At 37.9% G+C, this 22,890-nt stretch overlaps 1 protein-coding gene across 1 annotated transcript in view; it reads left to right on the top strand.

The window, feature by feature from the left end:
- LOC140732659 (dynein axonemal heavy chain 8-like) overlaps positions 1-22,890 on the top strand; it is a 704,719-nt gene that overhangs the window by 171,435 nt on the left and 510,394 nt on the right. Inside the window, exons 28-32 of the mRNA XM_073055352.1 lie at positions 7,533-7,637; positions 9,645-9,758; positions 11,584-11,646; positions 19,225-19,325; positions 20,901-21,038. Coding sequence (XP_072911453.1) covers positions 7,533-7,637; positions 9,645-9,758; positions 11,584-11,646; positions 19,225-19,325; positions 20,901-21,038 — 521 coding nt within the window. The remainder of the gene's footprint in view (positions 1-7,532; positions 7,638-9,644; positions 9,759-11,583; positions 11,647-19,224; positions 19,326-20,900; positions 21,039-22,890) is intronic.

Genomic DNA, 22,890 nt, shown 5'->3' with positions numbered 1-22,890 from the left:
AGGAAGATTATCGGGGGGACGTCATGTGATGACATAGGATCGAGACGTGGAAATCCAGCTCTCCCGTAAAAAACTAATAAATTAATGTTTAAGTGAAGAAAAGCTAGTAAATATTTTCTAAAAACTTTGTCTAAACTACTCAGGATTTTCCTTAGATATGCCTCCTGAACAGACGCAGAAGAAAACTACTACTTTGAAGACAGTACAAGCTGGACCGGCCACCATGAAGAAGCCTCGGACTCAAGTGCATCTCACCTCCGGCGATACAGAACAGGAATCGGCGGCAACATCATCAGTCTCCAAGAAGGAACAACAGGAACTGCGCGTGCGCGAAAGAAAGGGCATGTGCAAACACGAGCAATTTGAACTACAAATCCCAGCTACGATTGGAAGTGGAAGTGAAAATGAACCCGAGGTAGATTCGGATTCTCTGGAACATACAGATGAAGATGAGGAGGTAAAAGAAGAACAACAGGAAGAGATTGGAGGTGGAAGATATTCTGGAGACATAAGAGAAGCTTTGGCACAAATAATGCATGAATTAAAAGAATTAAAAACATTAAAAATAATAAAAGAAGATATTAAAAATATGAAGACTATGTTTGATAAAATGGTGAAAAAACAGGAGAAAATGGACAAGAAAGTTAAAAAGCTGGAAGAAATAACGGGAGACACTATTGATAGAGTGAATAAAATGGAAGATAATATTCTTGCCTGGACATCAGAAAGAAAACGACTGTTGGAAAAAATAGACGTGCTTGAAAATTTTAGTAGATGAAATAATATTAAAATTGTTGGTCTTAAAGAAGGGATAGAGGGAGAGGGTCCAATAAATTTTTTTCTTAAAAATGGATCCTGGAAAATTTGGAAATGGAAGAGGGAATCCAGTTGATTGAAATCGAAAGGGTCCACAAAGCCTTAAGACCAAAACCTCAACCTGATCAAAACCCACGACCAATCTTGATAAAATGCTTAAGATATCAAGATAAAGAAAAGATCCTGAAGGTGGCTGCCCAATGTGCCAGAAAGAGAAATGAGCCATTGATGATAGAAGGGAAAGCAGTTCTTTTCTATCCTGATATAAGTTATGACCTTTTGAAGAGAAAGAAGGAATTTAATCCAGCAAAAAAAGTTTAATGGGAAAAGGGTTATAAATTTATATTGCGCCACCCGGCAACACTGATAATTTTTTTGGATGATGGAAAAGGAAGATTTCTTACTGATCATCGGGATGCAGAGGAGTTTGCACAAGAACTCCCAAATATTCGCTAGACACAGTAAAGATTTAAAAGTGAAACAGATTAAAGATGAAGACGGGGACAGTGAAGTGAGTTGATGGACATTAAGGACAGAAGAATATTTAAATATACTTTTAATTATATGATACAGGGGGAGAAAGGTAAAAATTTGAGAAATATTAAATGAGAGTAGTGATATTATTTTTTCTTCTCTTATATATACTTTTTTCATGTTACGGGGGAGCTGGGGGAACTTTGGATCGATCGCTATGGGATTCACATGTGTAATCATGGCATTTGCCATGACCTGCACAACGGAGGGGGGTAATGTTGTGCTTTTTTTCATTCACAACATTAGCGGGGGTTTTTGTTGTTGATTTTTTCTTTATAATCTATTTTTCTTTTTCTTTCTTTGCCTGGATGATCGGAGGGGAGACACATAGCAACATGGAGAATTTTAAAATAATTCCCCAAGATACTATGAGAGTTGAAATATTATGTGTTATTATGGACTGGAGTAACCCCGTTAAAAATAATGACTAATTTACTGAATTTTTAAAGTTTTAATGTTAATGGGCTTAATGGACCGGTGAAAAGAAAAAGAATTTTAACATACATTAAGAAAATGAAAATAGATATAGCTTTTACACAAGAAACACATTTAACAGAGATAAAACATCAGAAATTAAAGAGAGATTGGGTCGGAAATGTTATAGCAGCTTCATTTAATTCAAAAGCGAGGGGAGTTACAATTTTGGTCAACAAAACTTTACCAAATTAAAATACAAAATGTATTAATTGATTCTGTGGGATGATATGTAATTATACATTGTCAAATCTTTTCAGAACTATTGGCTCTTATGAATATTCATGCAGCAAGTGAAAACAATGTAAAATTTATATGAGGCTTTTTTGAATTTGGCTGATGCACACGATAAAATATTAATAGGTGGAGACTTTAACTTTTGTCTAGACACAGTTTTAGATAGGTCAACAAAGGTTGTTACAAACCAAAAGTAGCAAAATTAACTTTATCATTGATGAAAGATTTAAATTTGATTGATATATGGAGAAGAATTAACCCAAGAGAAAGAGATTATTCATTTTATTCAAATAGACATAAAACTTATTCAAGGATAGATTTTTTCCTACTATCAGCGAATATTCAAGACAGAGTGAAAAATATGGAATATAAAGCAAGAATATTGTCAGATCATTCCCCCTTGATAATGACAATGACAATGATGGATAAGGAGGAATCGATTTACAGATGGAGATTTAATTCAATATTATTAAAACATCAAGATTTTTGTGATTTTATGAAAAAACAGATCCAGCTTTTTTTAGATACAAACTCAGGTTCAGTTGATGATAAATTTATATTATGGGAAGCGATGAAGGCGTATTTGAGAGGCCAGATAATAAGTTATACTTCTAAAATTAAGAAGGAATATATGGTAGAAATAGATCAATTGGAAAAAGAGATTACAAAATTAGAAAAAGAATCTTAAAGATATATGACAGAAGAAAAACAAAGACAACTTGTTAATAAGAAGCTACAATATAATACACTTCAGACATACCGAACAGAAAAAGCAATTATGAGAACTAAACAGAGATATTATGAACTAGGTGAAAGATCACACAAGATTCTTGCTTGGCAGTTAAAAGCAGACCAGGCTTCCAAAACAAAAAATGCAATTAGAACAAGTGTGAATAAAATTACTTATAAACCTTTAGAAATCAATGAAACTTTAATTTTTTTTATTCTGAACTGTATCAATCAGAATCATAAAATTATATTGTTGAGATAGAAAGGTTTTTATCACAAATAACTCTCCCAAAATTGAATTCTGAAGAACATTAGATGTGATTAGATGTGCCTTTTACATTAAAAGATGTCGAAGAAGCTCTAGGATCACTTCAGAGTAATAAATCTCCAGGAGAAGATGGTTTTCTGCCTGAATTTTACAAAAAGTTTAAAGATTTATTAATTCCTCCTTTTATGGAGCTAATACACCAAGCGGAAAGAACGCATAAACTTCCAGAATCTTTTTCGACAGCTATTTTAATAGAATTGCCAAAAAAAGACAGAGATCTTTTAAAGTCAACATCATATAGACCTGTTTCTTTGTTGAACACGGACTATAAAATAATAGCAAAGATTTTATCTAATAGATTATCTAAATACTTACCAAATTTAATACACATGGACCAAACAGGATTTATTAAAAATAGACAATCGGCAGATAATGTAACTCGGTTACTTAGCACAATTCATTTGGCACAAAAGAGGGAAGAAATGAGTGTGGCAGTTGCTTTGGATGCAGAAAAAGCATTTGATAGATTGGAATGGGATTTTTTATTTAAGGTATTGGAAAAATATGGATTAGGAGTATCTTTTATCAAATGGATTAAAACCTTAAATACTAACCCCAAAGCTAAAGTGGTGACAAATGGCCAAATTTCAACATCATTTCAGTTAACAAGGTCAACTAGACAAGGTTGTCCATTATCACCTGCTTTATTTGTGTTGGCGATAGAACCATTAGCTGAATTAATTAGAACTGACTCAGATATTATGGGTTTCAGAGTTAATCAGGAGGAATATAAGATTAACTTATTTGCTGATGATGTTCTGATCTATCTAACGAACCCATTGCATTTGTTGTGTAAATTATCTTCTAGATTGGAAGAATATGGGAAAATATCAGGGTACAAAATAAATTGGGATAAAAGTGAAATTCTACCCCTTACTAAAGGAGATTATAGTCAATGTCGATTAATAACTCAATTTAGATGGCCGATAAATGGTATAAAGTATTTAGGTATAAGAGTTGATAATGATATAAAGAATTTATATAAACTTAATTATTTGCCATTATTGAAAAAAATTCAAGAGGATCTTGATAAATGGATGATGTTACCAATAACATTAATAGGTAGAGTCAATGCTGTAAAAATGAATATATTCCCTAGATTACAATATTTATTCCAAACATTACCAATACAATTACTGTAGAAGTTTTTTCAAGAGTTAAATAAATGTGTGAGGAAATTCCTTTGGAAAGGTAAGATGTCAAGAATATCGTTGGAAAAATTGACATGGAAATTTGACCTAGGAGGGTTACAATTACCAAATTTTAAGAATGATTACAAAGCAAATCAACTTAGATTTATTGCATCTTTTTTTGATGAAGATAAACCGTCATGGATTAAAATAGAATTAGATAAAATAGGAGAAAATATACCAGAAGATTTTATATATAAATGGGAATCTAAATGGATATGGGAAAAGAAAGAATCTCCTATACTAAAACATTTGATTGATTTATGGAATAAGATAAATGTTGATGATGAGATAAAGAAATCTTTATTAGCAAAGAGACCTTTAATTCAAAATAAACATCCCTTTTACAATGGATAATCAACTTTTATATAACTGGTTTCACAAAGGAATTAGATATATAGGAGACTGTTTTGAAGGAGGTATATTAATGTCATTTGACCAATTAAAGAATAAATATAAAATATCAAATAACACTCTTTTCTGTTATTTCCAATTAAGGGCTTATTTAAGAGATAAACTGGGTCAAACAATGTTATTGCTGAAACCTAATGAAATAGAAACTTTAATTCATAAAGGAAAAATTAAAAAAATTATTTCTGGTATGTATAATTTGATTCAAAAACAGGCAATTAAACAAGGAATTCGTAAGTCAAGACAAAAATGGGAAACTGATTTGAATATTAAAATTGATGAAACAAGTTGGTCAAGATTATGTCTTGACAGTATGACAAATACAATAAGTGTTTGACTAAGATTAGTACAATATAACTTTTTACATCAAATATATATTACATCACAAAAATAAATAGATTAAACTCAAATTTATCTGATCAATGTTTTCGATGTAATCAAGAAATTGGTACTTTTTTACACTCTACTTGGTCTTGTTTTAAATTTCAACCTTTTTGGACAAATTTAAGAGTTTTACTGGAACAAATTATTGGAATACAACTTCCACATAATCCAACATTATTTTTGCTAGGCGATATTGAAGGGATAAAATCGAAATCCAAATTGAATAATTATCAGAAAGAATTCATAAAAATTGCATTGGCAGTAGCCAAAAAGGCTATTGCAGTTACTTGGAAATCAGATTCATACTTAAGTATAGATCATTAGAAGAATGAAATTTTTAGCTGCATTCCACTTGAAAAAATTACTTACAATTTAAGAGATAAATATGAAATATTTCTGAAAATTTGGCACCCTTATTTACAAAAGATAGGATTAAATATATAGGTGCTCCTATATTATCTGAGGAGAGATTAAGCAATCTGTACTAATCTGTAGAATTTAAAAGAATGACAGGGGATCGAGAAGTAGGGTAAACAGTATTAAGGGGTCTGGCGTTCAGGGCAGAGTTGAGAAGGTTATTTAACCAGAGAGTTGTGAATCATTGTAATTCTTCACTCTAGAGGGTTTTAGAGGTTCACTCTCTGAGTATATTCGAGGCAAAGGTCGATAGACCTTCAGATATTAAGAGAATCAATATACATGGAGTTAATACAGGAAAAAGGCAAAGATGTCTCTGTGACCTTTGATTTTTCAGTTTGCCTCTCTTTGGCCCTTGCACTTTATTTGTTTACCTGCACTGCACTTTCTCTGTGACATTATATTCTGCATTGTGTTTTTTTACCCCTTATATGACCTTGATTTACTCATGTATTGATTGATATCCCTGAATGTTATGCAAATAAAAGTTTTTCACTGTATCGAGATACTCGTCACCAATTACTCTATGTAAATGTGCATAACAAGATTCTTGGCTTGTGGAACAGGTGTGAAGGCTAAATATGCGATTCATCGAGTCTGAGAATTTTACTGCAAGGAAATAGTCTTTTTTGCACAAATACCTTATGTCTGCAGCTATTTCTTATTTTTTTTTAATGTTTGTTTCACTCTTCTGGAAAGAAGAATCCCTGATAACTCATCTTAGTGAAGTCACAATCGTGCCATTCAGGAAAGATAACTTCCAATTGCAAAAATAAAAGTGGGGTCTTGTGTCCCACAGGGAGATCCATGAAAAAATGTACCTGTGTTCCAACAGCAATGAACACATATTCTAAAAACATCTGTGTTTTGCGAGAGGAAAATATGCAAGTCAATAAGCATGAAGATATGGGGTGCCTACAATTTGATTACAGTTCATGACAGAAATAATGCTGGACATGTATAAGTTAGTGTACTTATAGGCTAGATGTCCTTTTTCTTGCACTGTAATAGTCAGTAAACCTTAAGTATGGTTAAATGAAGCATTTGGAGCTGACATCTTGTAAGGTATTAGATAAGTTATAAATAAGTTAGGCCATGGAAAAAATCACTCATCCCAATCATTTATCTGTTCATCAAGTACATAAATTATAATCTTGTTTCATTGTAATCAAGTCATTCAGCATGAAATCATGGCCTTTGATCCACAATCAAATACCTATCTATAATATTTCCCAACACTTAGCCTACAGCCTGTCTAGTGCAATCAGCTCTGTAACCTGTATACCCCTTTAATATTTTATTTCTTTTTAACCACCTGAAGCTCAGGATATAGTTAATGATATTATTTTATTGTTGTATGCAGGATGGTAGAAGAGGACATACTTTTTTTCATCCAGTGCTTCAATATTCTAACATTAGCCAAGCTAATTATTAATATGGTAGATGGAAATATTTAATTCCTGATCTGTTGGTTTATGAGAGATCAAAAATCAATCTTCAGCATTTGAAAAGGTCTGATCGTAGCATGATGGAAGCTGTTCTTGAGTCTGGTGGTATCTATGTTTTCAATCTTGTGCATTTTCTGTCCATCAGGTGAGGGGAGAAGAGAGAATGACCAGGGTGGGAGGGGTTTTTAATATATTGTCTGCTTTTCCAAGGCAACTGCAAGAGTATAGTCAATGGAGTAAAATCTGGTTTGCATGATGTACAGAGTTGCATTTACAACACTGCAATTTCTTGCTGTATTAGGCAGAGCAGTTGCCATACCAATCTGTGATGTACCTCTGCTAGATTATGTATTGCACTGAACTGCTGCTACTGCTAAGTTAACAAATTTTATGTCACATGCTGATGATAATAAACCTGATTCTGATTCTGATCTGGATAGGATGCTTTATGTAGTGCATCTGTAAAAGTTATAAATTCAATTTATCCCTTTTATGTGTAATTCATTTTGATGGCACAGATACAGATATTATTTTAACTGAATTCTATCCATTTTTTGCTCCTAGGAAGCATATAGTATCCTGAATAAGTATGAAGTGGAGATTTCAAAGGAGGAAGCGGAGGGGGCTGACACACTGCGGTACTTCTTCAACAAACTGCAAGTTAAAGCTGTGAGTGTTGTATTGTGTGCAAATTGGGAGAGTTTGAGTTACCAAATAGGCTGTGTCTGTTTTCCCTAGAGTGACGGACTCTGACAGACAACATCATAGAAGTATGAAAAATAATGAGAGGCAAGATAGGTTAGATAGACTGAGTATCCCTCCCTAGAGGGCGTGGGTTTCAGCTGAAACAGGGGCAGGTTAGAAGGGATCAGAAAGGTTTTTTTTTACACACAAAGCAAGGTTTTTATCTGGAATAGGCTGCCCCAGGAGATATTGGAGGCAGGAACTGCAGCAACATTTCAGAGGAATTTTTATAGGTACAGTACTTGAATGAGCAGGGCATAGAGTGACATGGCATGAGTTCAAAGTAAAAATTTATTATCAGAGTACATACATGTCACCACATACAACCCTGAGATTCCTTTTCTTAGCAAATCTATAGAACAGGAACTGTAAACTGTAAACAAACTGTGCAAATGCAGATGTAAATAGATAGCAATAAATAATAGGCATGAAATGACAATATAACAGAATCCTTAAGTGAGTGTAGCTATCCCTTTTTGTTCAAGAGCCTGATGGTTGAGGATGGTTTGAAGGATTTTCTGCTCAAAGGCATTGGTGTTTCCATGTCAGGCTGTAATGCAGCCTGTCAGCACACTTTCCACCACACATTTATGTGAATGTAGGCAGGTCAGATTAGTATAGATTGGGAAGCTGGCTGACATTAACATAGTGGCTTATGGGGCTTGTTACTGTGACTATAAATGTGGTTTTCATTAATATATTAAGATCATTCATTTCTTTCTTCAGATTAATGTTTTTGGATGTCCTTGTACCAGTGGTGATTAAACCAGAATGTTGGTTAATTCACAATAATTGGTGCCAGGATTCATATATTTTATAATTTATGATCCACTGCTTGTCCAGTTTTCAGTTTTCCACTGCATCTAATGCCCCTCAACGATAGTCAATTTGTCAATCCTGGATTCGCCCATTGAAGAACCACCCAATTCATTTCACTTTAATCCAAAATCCAAGCCCCCAGCAGCTTCTTGAATTCATATATTTCTCAAATATAGTCATAACCAACTCTCACCTTCAAGCATTGACCTGACCTTCATACATAATTACCTGAGGACTACCAGAAAGTTGGAAATGATACAGTCATGCAATAATTATTTTGGCAGTGTCCTGTTGTGCATTGTCAGCTTCCAGTTCGCAGAATAGTGCTGAGTCTAATGCAGTTATCTCTTGTTCCTTTGCTGCATTCCACATGCTACATGTTACTACTGCAGTACTTTACAACTGTGATACCTTCCACTCCTCGCAAATTCAGTTATCATAACGTCACTGCCCAGTTAGCTATTATAATGCTTTTATTTTTCCTTAGTCTACTCTATTTCCATCAAAATGACATATTAATAGGTGGTTTCTTGGAGACAAAGACAATTTTCTCAAAATCTAACTTTTTATTTCAGTTTATAACCCACCTGAAAGGGCAGAATGTGCTTGCACCAAGAATCACAGGGCTCCCAGTGCCTTCATCAACCAGACCACCGTGCCAGTTTCACTTGAGGCATCCACGAAACTTGCAAAATCTATGGAATGACTTTCCACTATCAGCCACAAAGCATGTTGCCTTTCAGAAATTCAAGTTGTGGTTAATCATCTACATCTGGTGCTATCAGCTGATGAATGAAGCCCAATGATATGCAGTGAATATCACTGTCATGAATTTTGTCTCAGTGTGTTAATCGCTCACACATTAACTGCACTATTGAATTTAAATGTCTTTCAACTGCTATAGGCTTGGGGTGGAAGTATGCCATAATTGGCTTGCAATATGTTAATACAATTCATGTACCCTCTTTTGAAAATTCAGTTTCATTGACTTCAGCAAAACTGACTTTTACAAATTTCCTTCTTCAATTTTGATTAGCTACATACAGTAACAGCTAGCTATATAATAGCAATAGTGGTATTATCCTGTGGTATAATTGTTTTTGTTTGAAACAGAGAAATATACAAGATGAACTGGTACAAGTCCAGCCCAAATTTAAAGCTGACCTGCTAGAGGCAGTGGAAGTTTTCCAGAAGGAAGTGCTCAAATATGGACGACAGTATGAAAGGGTAATCAATTATTATGTGGTTTTAGTTAATCGCGAAAGAATCATTTTGATCCATCTAATCACTCAGGTTTTCAAATCTGGCACAAATCCTTCACATGGAGAAGTCACCTACAACACATGTATACAATTCCTTCTTCAATACTGAACAAATTCACTGCCTCCCTAAGTGAATGAGTATATTCATTAACCTCTGTCTAAAATAGTCATAATAATCATCATTTCACTGTGCAATGATTACTTAAGAACAGAGTGAAGCTATATTAAAAAAATCTCATTCTAATAAGAGTGGAGATTGCTCAGACTCTGATGAAGATATTTAAATATTTACTGATCACAGATGATGTGCCAGGTGATTGGGAGACATCAGATTTGGTACCTTTCTGTGAGAATGTAATTATAGAACAGTGAGTACGGAAATCATTGGGGTAAGGTATAATCGAGAGGACAAATCTGCAGTTGGAAGGATAGATACTGATCAAGGATAGTGAGCACAGATTTATTGTTGGGAGATCCAGTCTGACTTACTGAACTGAGATTTTTCATGAGATAACTAAATATGTAGATGAGAGCAATAGAGTTAACTTAGATTCCAGTGAGGACTTTGAAAAGGTTCAACATGAAAAGCTTGTCAAGAAGGTTAAAGCCCATATGATCTAAGGCTAGTCAGAAAATTGTATCCAAAATTGGCTTGAGAGGGACAGAGGTGATGGAAAGGGTTCCTTTGTGATTGAAAACTTGTGACAAGCAGTATGCTTTAAGCATCAGTCCTGGGAACCTTACTACCATTTTATACATTTACAACTCAGATGTGAATACATAAATTATAATTAGTAAATTGCAACTTGGACGTCAGCCATAGATGGTACTCATCAACTGGTAAGTTGGGTAGGGAAATGGTAGAAAGAATTTAATCCCGATAAGTGTAACATGATATCTTTTGGCTGTCTTATAATATGAGACACCATGACCCTAGGAACAAAGGGATTTTAGTGTACACGTCAAAAGATCCCTGAAAATGGCAGCACAGGTAGATATGATGATAAAGAAGCATACAGAATACTTAGAGCTGAGGCATGGAATATGAGGGAGTTTATGATACAACTTCATAAAATAATGGTTAGGTCATAGTTGGAGTCTTGTGTACAGTTGTGGAGAGGAAACTCACCAGGATGTTGCTTCAGATGGAATGTTTTGAAGAGAGACTAGATAGGCTGGATTTTTGTTCCTTGCAGCAGAGGATCCTGAGGGAGAACATGATCGAGCTAATCTACAACGAGGGCATAAGTAGGAGAGATGGTAGAGTTCGCTAAAGCAGGCGGTACATAGATTTAGGGTGCAAGGTTTAAAGTGGATCTGAGGAAGAACTTTATCATCCAGTAAGTGCTTGGAATATGGAATTCACTTCCTGAGTAGCTGGTGGAATCAGGCACTCTCATAATATTTAAGAAGTATGCAGGTAAGCATTTAACTTGCTAAGATGGCTATGGACCATGTGGGATTAGCATATTTTATGGTCAGCATGGACATGATAGAACAAAAGACCAGTTTCTATGACTCAATGACTCTTATTTCTGTTTCATATGTTTTTATGTTGCTATTTTGCTTTTGAGACTGTGACAACATTCTGTGCACATCTTAAAACCTTTGATGCTAAACCTCTTGTAAAATTGGCAAGGACATTTAAACCCCTGTTGTTAAATGGCAAAATAGATTTTAAGAGCACACTAGCTGATTCCTACTCCTGTTTCTTAATTCATGTGACTTGATATTTTCTTGAATATTATAAATAGATAATTCTTTGAAAATTGGTATTTCTTTTATTTCAGGAAGGTCCTATGGTTCCAGGCATTGCACCTGCAGAAGCCAGTACCAGATTGCAAATCTTTCAGGTAGTTCAATGTCCTAATGTAGGGTCTTGACTGAAATGGTAACTCTGGCTTTACCTTTACAGATGCTGTCTCACCTGCTGAGTTCCTTCAGCAACTTTTCCTTTGGCTTCAGATTGCAGTATCTGCAGTCTCTCAGATCTTTATATGCAGATATGTTACACTGTTATGGTTTTCCTTGTTAAGAATGATTTTCCATTATTTCCTGTTTACTGCTGCCAGCTTTGCTTGGAAGGTTGAAGTCATTCCTGCTTTTTGTACTGTCATGAACTTCACTGTGTTCTTATTTATGAATCCAGTAGCTCTCCTGGGAGTACAAATAGTATGTTTGCAGGCAACATGAAAAGTGCTGGAGTCATGGGTATTAAAGAGAGTTGTCTAAAGGTACAGAGGGCTGTGGATTAGATGGAAAGTTGGGTGGATGGGATTTAGTCCAGACATACTCTCAGTGGCCACTTTATTGGGTAAACCTGTAAACCTGCTTGTCAATGCAAATATCTAATTAGCCAATCATTGGCAGCAACTCAATGCATAAAAGCATGCAGACTTCATCAAGAGGTTCAGTTGTTGTTCAGACCAAACATCAGAATGGGGAAGAAATGTGATCTAAGTGATTTTGACTGTGGAATGATAATTGGTACCAGACAGGGTGGTTTGAGTATCTTAGAAATTGCTGCTCTCCTGGGATTTTCACGCACAACAGTCCCTAGAGTTTGCAGAGAATGGTGTGAAAAGCATCCAGTAAGTGGTAGTTTTGTGGGTGAAAATTCTTCGTTAATGAGAGAGGTCAGAGGAGAATAACAAGACTGGTTTAAGCTGACAAGAAGGACACAGAAACTCAAATAACCACATGTTACCACAGTGTTGTGTAGAAGAGAATCTATGAATGCACAACATGTTGAATCTTGAAATGGAAAGGCTACAGCAGCAGAGGAGCACACCGGGTTCCACTACTGTACCTATTAATGTGGCCACAGTGTGTATATGGGATATTGCATTTTGGGATGTCAAAAATGAACAGGGCATAGACAGTAAATGGGAAGGATGTCAGGAGTGTTGATATACAGTTCATAGTTCCCTGAAAATGTTGACACAGGTGGCTGGTGTGGTCAGAAAAGACATTTGATAACCTTGCCTTCATAAGCTAAGGTTTGAGCATTAGAGTTGGGACATCATATTGCAGTTGTACAAAATATTGGTTAGACTGCATTTAGAATATTGTGTACAGTTCTAGTCACCACAGTATAGGAAGAATGTGGTAGCAATGGTGAGAATGAAATAGAGATTCAGTAAGATGTCGACTGGAATGGAAGGCTGGAGTTGTAAGAAGAGATTGGATAATCTCAGAGGTTGAGGGGCAACCTTATGGGTTTGAAATGAGAGAGAGAATTGGTAGCATTGGTATGTAGGGTTGTTGTCCAAGCTTGGAGGTTAGATTGCAAATGTTTCATCACCAGTCAATGTACCATCATCAGTGTGCAATTAAGTGTCGTTTCTGCCAAGTGCTCATGTGTATATTGGTCTAACTTATTGTCCTGATTGGTTAGCAATCATGCCAACTGGATAGCTGAGTGATCTCCACTGGCCCGTATCCTGGGTTATCTGTCGCTGTGATTGTCAGGTGCCTGTGACTCACCCTCGACCCCGATTCCGCAGACATATAGGTTCGTAAATTGTGTTGTAATACTACCAGAAGACAAAGGACTCATGACTGTCAAGCTAGACAAAGCCAACTACATCAAAAAGGCCACAGCATTACTCAGAGACAGTACTACATATCGACCAATTGACAATATTGCAACCTGAATATTCGCCAGTCAGATCAACGCAACCTTATGCAAGCTGAAAACCACGCAGGAAATAACCAGACAGGAACATCTCAGAATGAAGGCAGATGATGTGAACATTGCAGAATTCTATGGACTACTGAAGCTCCACAAAGATGGCATTTCCCTGTGACCTATCATTTCATTACCTGGAACCCCAGCCTACAAACTGATGAAAGAACTGTGGAAACATACAACAGTCTTTACAGAAGCTGCAGAACATCCAGCTGGACAACGATGATATTATGGTCTCGTTCAATGCAACCGCACTCTTCATGTCAATTGACTATAATTTAGCAAAAGAAACCATATGCAAGCTACTTAAAAACCAACAGCAGACTACCCAGTCGATGAGACCCCAGAGTATATGCGGACTATTGAACTTTTACTTAACATTATACTTCAAATTTAGCGGACAACTCTACAAACAACTGAAAGGAACACTGATGAGATCTCCTTTATCTGGTCTCATCACAGAAGCTGTCCTGCAAACACTGGAGAGGACAATATTACCAATCATCAAACCAAAACTATGGGTGTGCTATGTTGAAGTCACGTTTGTCATACTCAAACAAAACCAGATAAAAGAGATACAACACTGAATCAGCAATGTATTCAATGGTATTATTCTTACTGTGTGAGTTGAAGCAAATAATCAACACCCAGGAGGAGTGTGGATGGAAGTTTGGAAACATAGGTTTGTGGAAAAAAACCGAATACAGACCAAATCCTTAACTATCACCGCAATCACCTCACCTGCCACCAAGCTAAGTTGCGCCCAAATGCTATTTAACCGAGTGGAAACACACTGCAGTAGTGCAGACCTAAAGATGAAAATCACTTTTTCAAAGTATTCACACACGATGACCAAACAACTTTATCACAAGAAACAGCCTTCTAACTCCGAATGCATAGACACGAAAGAAGCTAACCCTACTATACATCAGGAATATTTCTGAAATGACGGCAACACTGCTTCAACCACAGCAAATAATGGTAGTACACAAATCCAGAATTCTCATCTCGAGACCCAAAGATCCAACAGCCTACATGGAGAGAACAAATATCATATACCAACTCCAATGAGGAGCCTGCCCCAAACAATATGTAGGACAGACGGGAAAAACATTATCAATGTGAATGCATGAACATCAGCTAGCCGTAAGAAGACATCATCATCTGTTACTCATCTCAGTACATGACAATCTAGAGGAACACAAGTTCATTTTGGAAACTACAAAAGTCCTGGCAGCAGCACCAAGCAGGAAATCAAGAGAATTCTTTGAAGCCTGCTTCTCAATGGAAGACTCTATTAACAAGTGTATAGAACTGGACACAATTTACACACCTGTGCATCTGCAGGATTAGGGCTGAGAGTGAGCCAAAAGAGGAACCAATACTCACAGCGATTGATAACCAGGGATACGGGCCAGTGGCGATCACTCGTCTATCTGGTTTGCTGGGACCCAGCAGAGATGAGCAGCCAGCCCGATAGCCAACCAGTCAGAGTACTGAGCTAGACCAATATAAACGTGAGCTCTCTGCAGAAACAACACTCAAGTTGTGCATTGATGATGTCACCTCGACTGGTGATGAAATGTTTGCGATCAAACCTTAAGGCTCGGTGTTTATAAAAATATGAGGAGCATAGACAAACATAATGAGAGTATTTTCCCAGGGTAGGTGAATCTATAATGGAGGGTGAGAGGGAAGAAATTTATAGAAGATTTGAGGGATAAAAGATGATGATGAATATCTTGAATATGCTATCAGAAGAGCTGGTGGAGGCTCTAGAATCTTGTTGGTGAAAATGCAGTCGCTATAAAATAAGTTTGATGATCTCCGGGCAAGGCTGCTGTGTCAGAGGCAGATCTCAGTTGTTTGTGGCACTGAAACTCGGTTAAATGTGGATACATTGGATGCAGTGATGTGACTGGAAGGTTTTATGATTTTCAGAATGGATGGAGCCATGAACTCCGGTAAGGAAAGATGTGGCGGCGTTTGCTGTTTAGTCAATTCTTGTTGGTACGCAGTCATTGGGGTTGCATCAACTTCTTGTTCCCCTGACTTAGAACAACTAATGATTAAATGTAGACCTCAGGAGTTCTCATTTGTGATCCTGACCACAGCTTACATACCACCAGTGGCCGATTATAATCAAGCACTCGCAAAACCACACTATGTTGTCTGTAACAAGAACCAGCTCATTCTGATGCATTTCAAATTGTAGTCAGCAACTTTAACCAGGCCCTGTCTGAAGAAAATCTTGCCTCATTATCACTAGCACGTAATCTGTTGCACCAGAGATCCCAACACACTGGACCACTGCTACACTATGATAAGGAATGCCTATCGTTCCTTTCCTAAGCTGCATTTTGGCAAATCGGTCCATTTGTCTGTACTCCTGCTACCTGCATACAGGCAGAGCCTAAAGAGCAAGGCTGCAGAGATCAAGACAACTAAGATATGGTCACAAGAGGGAGAAGAACTGTTACAGGATTGCCTTGAGTCATTGCACTGGGCAGTGTTCAAGAACTCATCTGAGGACCTGAATGACTACACCAGGATCATCATAGACTTTATTAAAACAGCTCTAGGTGAGTGTGTCCCCACAAAATCGCTCAGGGTTTATCCCAATCAGAAGCCCTAGATAAAATCCAGAATTTTCTGAGAGCCAGATCAGAGGCATTCAAGTCTGGAGATCAAGAGTGCCACAAGAGATGCAGTTTGATCTTCAGAAAGCCAACTCTCAGGTGAAATGGAGGTTCTGGACTAGACTGGAATCAATGAGGGATGCTCAATAGCAATGGCGGGGTTTGACTGCCCCATAACCTTCTACAAAGTTAAATCTTACAGCATAGTGGACAGCAGAGCTTCACTTCCTGATGAGCTCAGTACCTTCTATACTTGCTTGAATCACCAGAACAGGGAGGAACCATCATGCACCCCCATGTCTCCCGAAGATCCTGTGGTCTCAGTATCTGAAGATGATGAAGATAGGTATCTAATTAGTCAGGGTATCAAGGGATATGGGGAAAAAGCCGGAAATTGGAACTAGATGGGAGAATAGTTTAGCTCATGGTGGAGTGGTGGAGCAGACTCAATGGGCCGAATGGCCTACTTCTGCTCCTTTGTCTTGTGATCTTGTGATGTGTGGGCTGCCTTCAAAAATGAGAATTAAAGGGAAGCATCTGGTCCAGATGGAGTACCTGGCCGAGTACTGAAGATCTGTGCTGACTGACTGGTGTGTTCACGAATATCTTCAACCTCTCACTCTGTCACTGTGTGGTACCCAACTGCTTCATGTAAGCTTCAGTTGTACCGGTGCCCAAGAAGAGCATGGTAACCTGTCCAGATGACTATCGCCCAGTGGCACTTACAGTGCCTATAAAAAGTATTCACACCCTTAGAAATTTTCATGTTTTATTGTTTTACAACACTGATTCACTGTGATTTAATTGGCTTTTCTTGACACTGATCAACAGAAAAAGACTCTTACATGTCAAAGTGAAAACAAATTTCTACCAATTGGTTTAAATTTATTACAATTATTAAGCAAAATAATTGATTTCATAATTACTCACCCCTTCAAGTCAGTATTTAGTGGTTGTACCTTTGGCAGCAAATGCAGCCTTGAGTCTGTGTGGATAGGTCTCTATCAGCTTTACACATCTGGACGTTGCAATTTTTCCACATTCTTCTTTACAAAACTGCTCAAGCTCTGTCAGATTGCTTGGGGATCATGAGTGAACAGCCCTTTTCAAGTCTAGCCACAGATTCTCAATTGGATTGAGGTCTGGACTCTGACTTAGCTACTCCAGGGCATTAAATTTGTTGTTTTTAAGCCATTCCTATGTAGCTTTGACTTTATGCTTGGAGTCATTGTCTTGCTGGAAAACAAATATTCTCCCAAGTCACAGTTCTCTTGAAGATTGTAGCAGGTTTTCCTCCAGGATTTTGCTGTATTCATTTTACCCTCCATGTTCAGAAGTCTTCCAGAGCCCGTTGCAGTGAAGCATCCCCACAACATGATGCAGCCACCTCCATCCTTCACGGTAGGGATGGTGTGTTTTTGATGATGTGTGGTGTTCGGATAATGCCCAACATAGCGTTTAGTCTGATGGCCAAAAAGCTCAATTTTGGTTTTGTCAGACCACAGAATCTTCTTCCAGCTGACTTCAAAGTCTCCCCCATGCCTTCTGGGAAACTCTAGCTGAGACTTGATGCTCATTATTTATTGTTATTTATTTATTACCTGCATTTGCACAGTTTGTTTAGTTTACAGTTCCTGATGCTTACAGTTTACAGATCCTGTTTAGAGTTACTGTTCTATGGATTTGCTAAGTATGCCTGCAGATAAAGAATCTCAGAGTTGTATGTGGGGACATGTATATTTTCTGATAATAAGTTTTACTTTGGACTTTGAAATTTAACTATGTGCCCTATCTCACATCCTGGTGAGAGAGACAAGAGACTGCAAATGCTGGAATCTGCAGCAAATACCAGAAGCAGGTCAGGCACATCCGCGGAAGGAAATGGACAGATGAAGAGTCTTGATCGGAAATGTCAGCTGCTGATTTCCCTCCACAGATGATTTTAGACACCTTTGTAAGGTCACCCCTCAGCCTCCTGTGCTGTCTGATCCAAGTGTAACCAATCTTTCCTGATACCTGAAGCCCTCCTGTCATAGTAACATTCTCACATGTCTTTTCTCCAGCCTTTCTGGTTCAATGACATCCTTCCCACAGGCAAGCAGAATGACCCAGTTCTTCATGCCCAGATGGTCTCAAGTGTTGTCTCACCAACATCTTATACAGTTGCTATATGACATCCTATCTCCTATAGTTTACTTCATCTACATCTGTAATCTTAGATAACCTTCTTCACTTTGCAAGAAATCTGTGTTTATATTAGTGACAATGGCCCATAATTCTAGATTCTCCATCAAGAAGCATTATCTCCTGACCAACCTCAAGAGCTTATATATTTCAATCAAGTCTCAGTTTACTAAATGTAAGCAGATGCAAGCCTTTTCTTATGAAGCATTCATGCCTAATGCTTTAGTTTAGTAAACCTTCTTTGAACTGCTTTCAATATATTTGCATCCTTCTTTAAGTAAAGGAACTAGTACTGTGCACTGTCCTTTAGTCTCACAAATGAAAAATACAACTGAAGCATAACCTCCCTAAATATGTATTCCGTGCTCTTAGCAATAAACAATAATGATCTCTGAGCTTTCTTCCTTACTGACTACATCTACGTATGTACAGCATAACCCTTCTGTGAATTAATTATATGGATATCAGATTGCTCTGTGACTCATAGCTCTTCAGTCTGTCACTGTTTAGTGTATTCTATTTTGATTTTGTGTCATAACACATAGCTTCACATTTGCCATATTCCCCAGCATTTTCCATATTGTCTTAAAGTACCTATTGGCTACTTACTTAACTTACCTACAACCTTTAATTATCCCTTTCAGATTTCCAGCTTCTGCAGTTCTTTAATTTTCAATATTATTCCATTGAAGCCTCTTTATATAACAATCTGCTTATTTATGTTATCAACAAACTTAGTGACTCTAATTATGTTGCTTTATTTCAAATGATTTATATGAATTGTGGAACTTCTGCCTCAAATTTTAAGTCACTATGCTCTATCTGGAACATCATGAAGTGCTTCTGGGATGAAAGGACAGAGAATAGGAGGCATAAACAAAGGAGAATTAAATATAACTAAACTATGTTCTTTTCAGAGCTGGTTTGATGAGCTATGGAGGAAGTTTGAAACATATTCATCAGGAGAACGTTTATTTGGATTGCCTATTCAAGATTATGAAATACTGCAGAAAAATAAGTAAGTTGGATTTCCCAAAAGAACCAATTGTATTTTATTGGTACATGACGGATTTATTAGTATTTGAAATGCCTTGATGAGTAAAGAAGCCAAGAGTACCTTCTATACAAAAAAAAACACAGGGACAAGAACTATGGAGTTACAGATTGGAGGAATCAGGCAAAAAAGAGTAAGATGCTGGGGGAATTCAGCTGGTCAGGCAGCATCTGTGGAGGGAGTTGAACAATTAATGTTGAAACCAGATTAAGGGTTTCATGAAACATTAATTGTTCAATTCCCTCTGCAGATGCTGCCTGACCTGCTGGAACTTATTTGGAGCTTCCATGTCAACATGTCCTCTGATACACAAATGTTCACATCTTGTCGCTAATAATATCTCAAGAACATGCCATTATCACTGAAGAAAATGAAGAGGCGAGCAAGGGTCAAGGAGTGCAGTCGTGAGATAGAATTGGATCGAGGTTGAAGCATGCTCAAAGAGGAGTTGGAGACAGTGTTGGAGCTAATGAAGCAGTTAAAAGAGTGGGTGGAGGAGGGGCAGGTTCGGGGCCTGTCCACTTGAATCGAGAGTGAGGTTGGATCAATCTAAGTGATGGGTCGATTTGGAAAGGTTGAGTATGGGCCAGAACATGGCAGTGGGGTCCAGGCCCAGAGTGTATCATTGTGGCAGGGCCCGGGTCCTAGTGCAGAGGTTGAACCTGGTACTTAGACAATTTTAGCGCTGGCCAGATGGACTGAAAAGGCACAGTGTTGGGACTGGAGGCGAGTGTTGGGATCGGTTCTGCTCTGTGACGTTTACTCTGCTTTCCTCAGTGCTGAGGCTGTGCCCTACTCCGGCTGCTCCAGACTTCATGCCTGAGAGCTTCACCACAGTTTCCCAGCCATGTGAAGAACCGAGACCAACACTATGGGCTTAGTGTGGCTGCTCCAGGATTCGGGTCGAGAGGCTCAGTTTCATTCTGAACGTTGTTGCTTGCTTTCATTGTTTGCATGGTTTGTTTTTTTCACTCTCTGCACATTGTGTGTTGCTCTTATTTATAAAATTGGGTTATTTTTGGTTTCTTGTTTTGTGGCTGCCCGTAAGCAGAAGAATCTTGAGGTTGTGTTATTTATACATACCTTGATAATTAATGTACTTTGAAATTTGAACTATGAACTTTGGATAATTATATTCAGAGGTTGTTTTTCAGCCAGGGTATGTGATTAATCATACCTCGGTAATTTGGAATTAGTGCAGTTCATTTGTACATATCACAAGTCTAAACAATTACGGTAGCTCATCAGTGCCATGCGATCACCAATTAAGGTTCAATTCCTGCTGCTGTCTGTAAGAAATTTGTGCATTCTCCCCATGACCGCATGGGCTTCCTCTGGAGCTCTGGTCTCCTCCCACATTTCAGAAAGGTGTAGTTAGGGTTAGTAAGTTCTGGGCATACAGCTTGTGTTTGTGAGATGTAAATTAAATTATTGAACAGGATTTGCACCATGGTCCCATAATTTTACTTAAGTGTGAAGATTTGAAGAAAGGATGAAAAGTTAACCTTTTGCTCTTTGACTCCATTGTTTACTTTTTAGAAAGGAGCTGGGACTTCTGCAGAAATTGTATGGTCTTTACGATGCAGTGATGTATAAAATTAATGGTTACTATGACATTCTGTGGAATGAACTAGACATTGAGAAGATTAATGCTGAGCTTTTGGAGTTTCAGAACAGGTAAATGATTTTAACTCTCACATATTAGCCAACTAATTCTAAGCTATCAACAAAAAGTCAACGTGTTTAGGCTTGGCTTGCTCAAGACTTTGGTAGCACCATGCACTCTGAATTTCCAGTTATTCCAATTAATACTCCATTTGATTTGCGGAGGGCTATTTCAAGTGCAAAGGGATAATCTTGAATGAGGTTGGAAGTGATATCAGATGCACAGCAACTCTGGCAGGGACTGCAAGACATTACTTCCCACAAAGCGAAACTCAATAGTATGAATGGCAGTGATGCTTCACTACCAGATGTACTCAATGCCTTCTATGCCTGCTTTGAAAGGGAGAACACAACTACAGCTGTGAAAATCCCTGCTGCACCTGATGACCCTGTGATCTCTGTCTCAGAGGCTGATCTTACTCTGTCTTTAAAGAGAGTGAACCCTCACAAGGCAGAAGGTCCAGATGGAGTACCTGGTATGGCTCTGAAAACCTATGCCAACCAACCTCTCACTGCTACGGGCAAAAGTTTCCACGTACTTTAAAAAGGCAACAATTATACCAGTGCCAAAGAAGAATAATGTTGTCTGCCTTAACGACTATCGCCTGGTAGCACTCACATCGACAGTGATGAAATGCTTTGGGAGGTTGGTTAATGCTAGACTGAACTCCTGCCTCAGCAAGGACCTAGACTCATTGCAATTTGCCTATCACCACAATAGGTCGACGGCAGACGCAATCTCCATGGCTCTTCACATGGCATTGGACCACTTGGACAACACAAACACCTGCATCAGGATGCTGTTCATCGACTATAGCTCAGCAATTAATACCATCATTCCCACAATCCTGATAGAGAAGTTTCAGAAAGAGGGCCTCTGTACCTACCTCTGTAATTGGATCCTCGACTTCCTAACTGGAAGACCACAGTCTGTGCAGATTGGTGATAAGATATCCTCTTTGCTGACGATCAACACTGGCGCACCTCAGGGGTGTGTGCTTAGCACTGCTTTTTGTATACACTCTTTGTATACACATGACTGTGTGGCTAGGCATAGCTCAAACACCATCTACAAATTTGCTGACGATACAACAATTGTTAGTAGAATCTCAGGTGGTGATGAGAGGGTGTACAGGAGTGAGATATGCCAACTAGTGGAATGAAGCCGCAGCAACAACTGACACTCAACGTCAGTAAGATGAAAGAGCTGATTGTAGACTTCAGGAAGGGTAACATGAAGGAACACATACCAATCCTCATAGAGGGGTCAGAAGTGGAGAGATTGAACAGCTTCAATTTCCTGGGTGTCAAGATCTCTGAGGATCTAACCTGGTCCCAACATATTGATGTAGTCATAAAGAAGGCAAGACAACGGCTATACTTTATTAGGAGTTTGAAGCGATTTGGCATGTCAACAAATACACTCAAAAACTTCTATAGTTGTACTGTGGAGAGCGTTTTGACAGGCTCATTGCTGTATGGTACGGAGCGGCTACTGCACAGGACCGGAAGAAGCTGCAGAAGGTTGTAAATCTAGTCAGGTCCATCTTGGGCACTAGCCAGCTAAGTACCCAGGACATCTTTAGGGAGCGGTGTCTCAGAAAGGTAGCATCCATTATTAAAGACCTCCCATCACCCAGGGCATGCCCTTTTCTCCTTGTTACCATCAGGTAGGAAGTACAGAAGCCTGAAGACACACATTCAGCAATTCAGGAACAGCTTCTTTCCCTCTGCCATCTGATTCCTCAATGGACATTGAAGCTTTGGACCAACCTTACTTTTTGTAAAATATACAGTATTTTTGTTTTTGCACATTTTTAAATAATCTCTTCAATATAAGTAACTGATTTACTTGTTTGTTTAT

The sequence above is a fragment of the Hemitrygon akajei genome, chromosome 9 (genome assembly GCF_048418815.1).
Source record: "Hemitrygon akajei chromosome 9, sHemAka1.3, whole genome shotgun sequence".
NCBI lineage: Eukaryota > Metazoa > Chordata > Chondrichthyes > Myliobatiformes > Dasyatidae > Hemitrygon > Hemitrygon akajei.
Note: the sequence above shows the minus strand (reverse complement) of the source record. Positions and strands in the feature narration are given on the sequence as shown.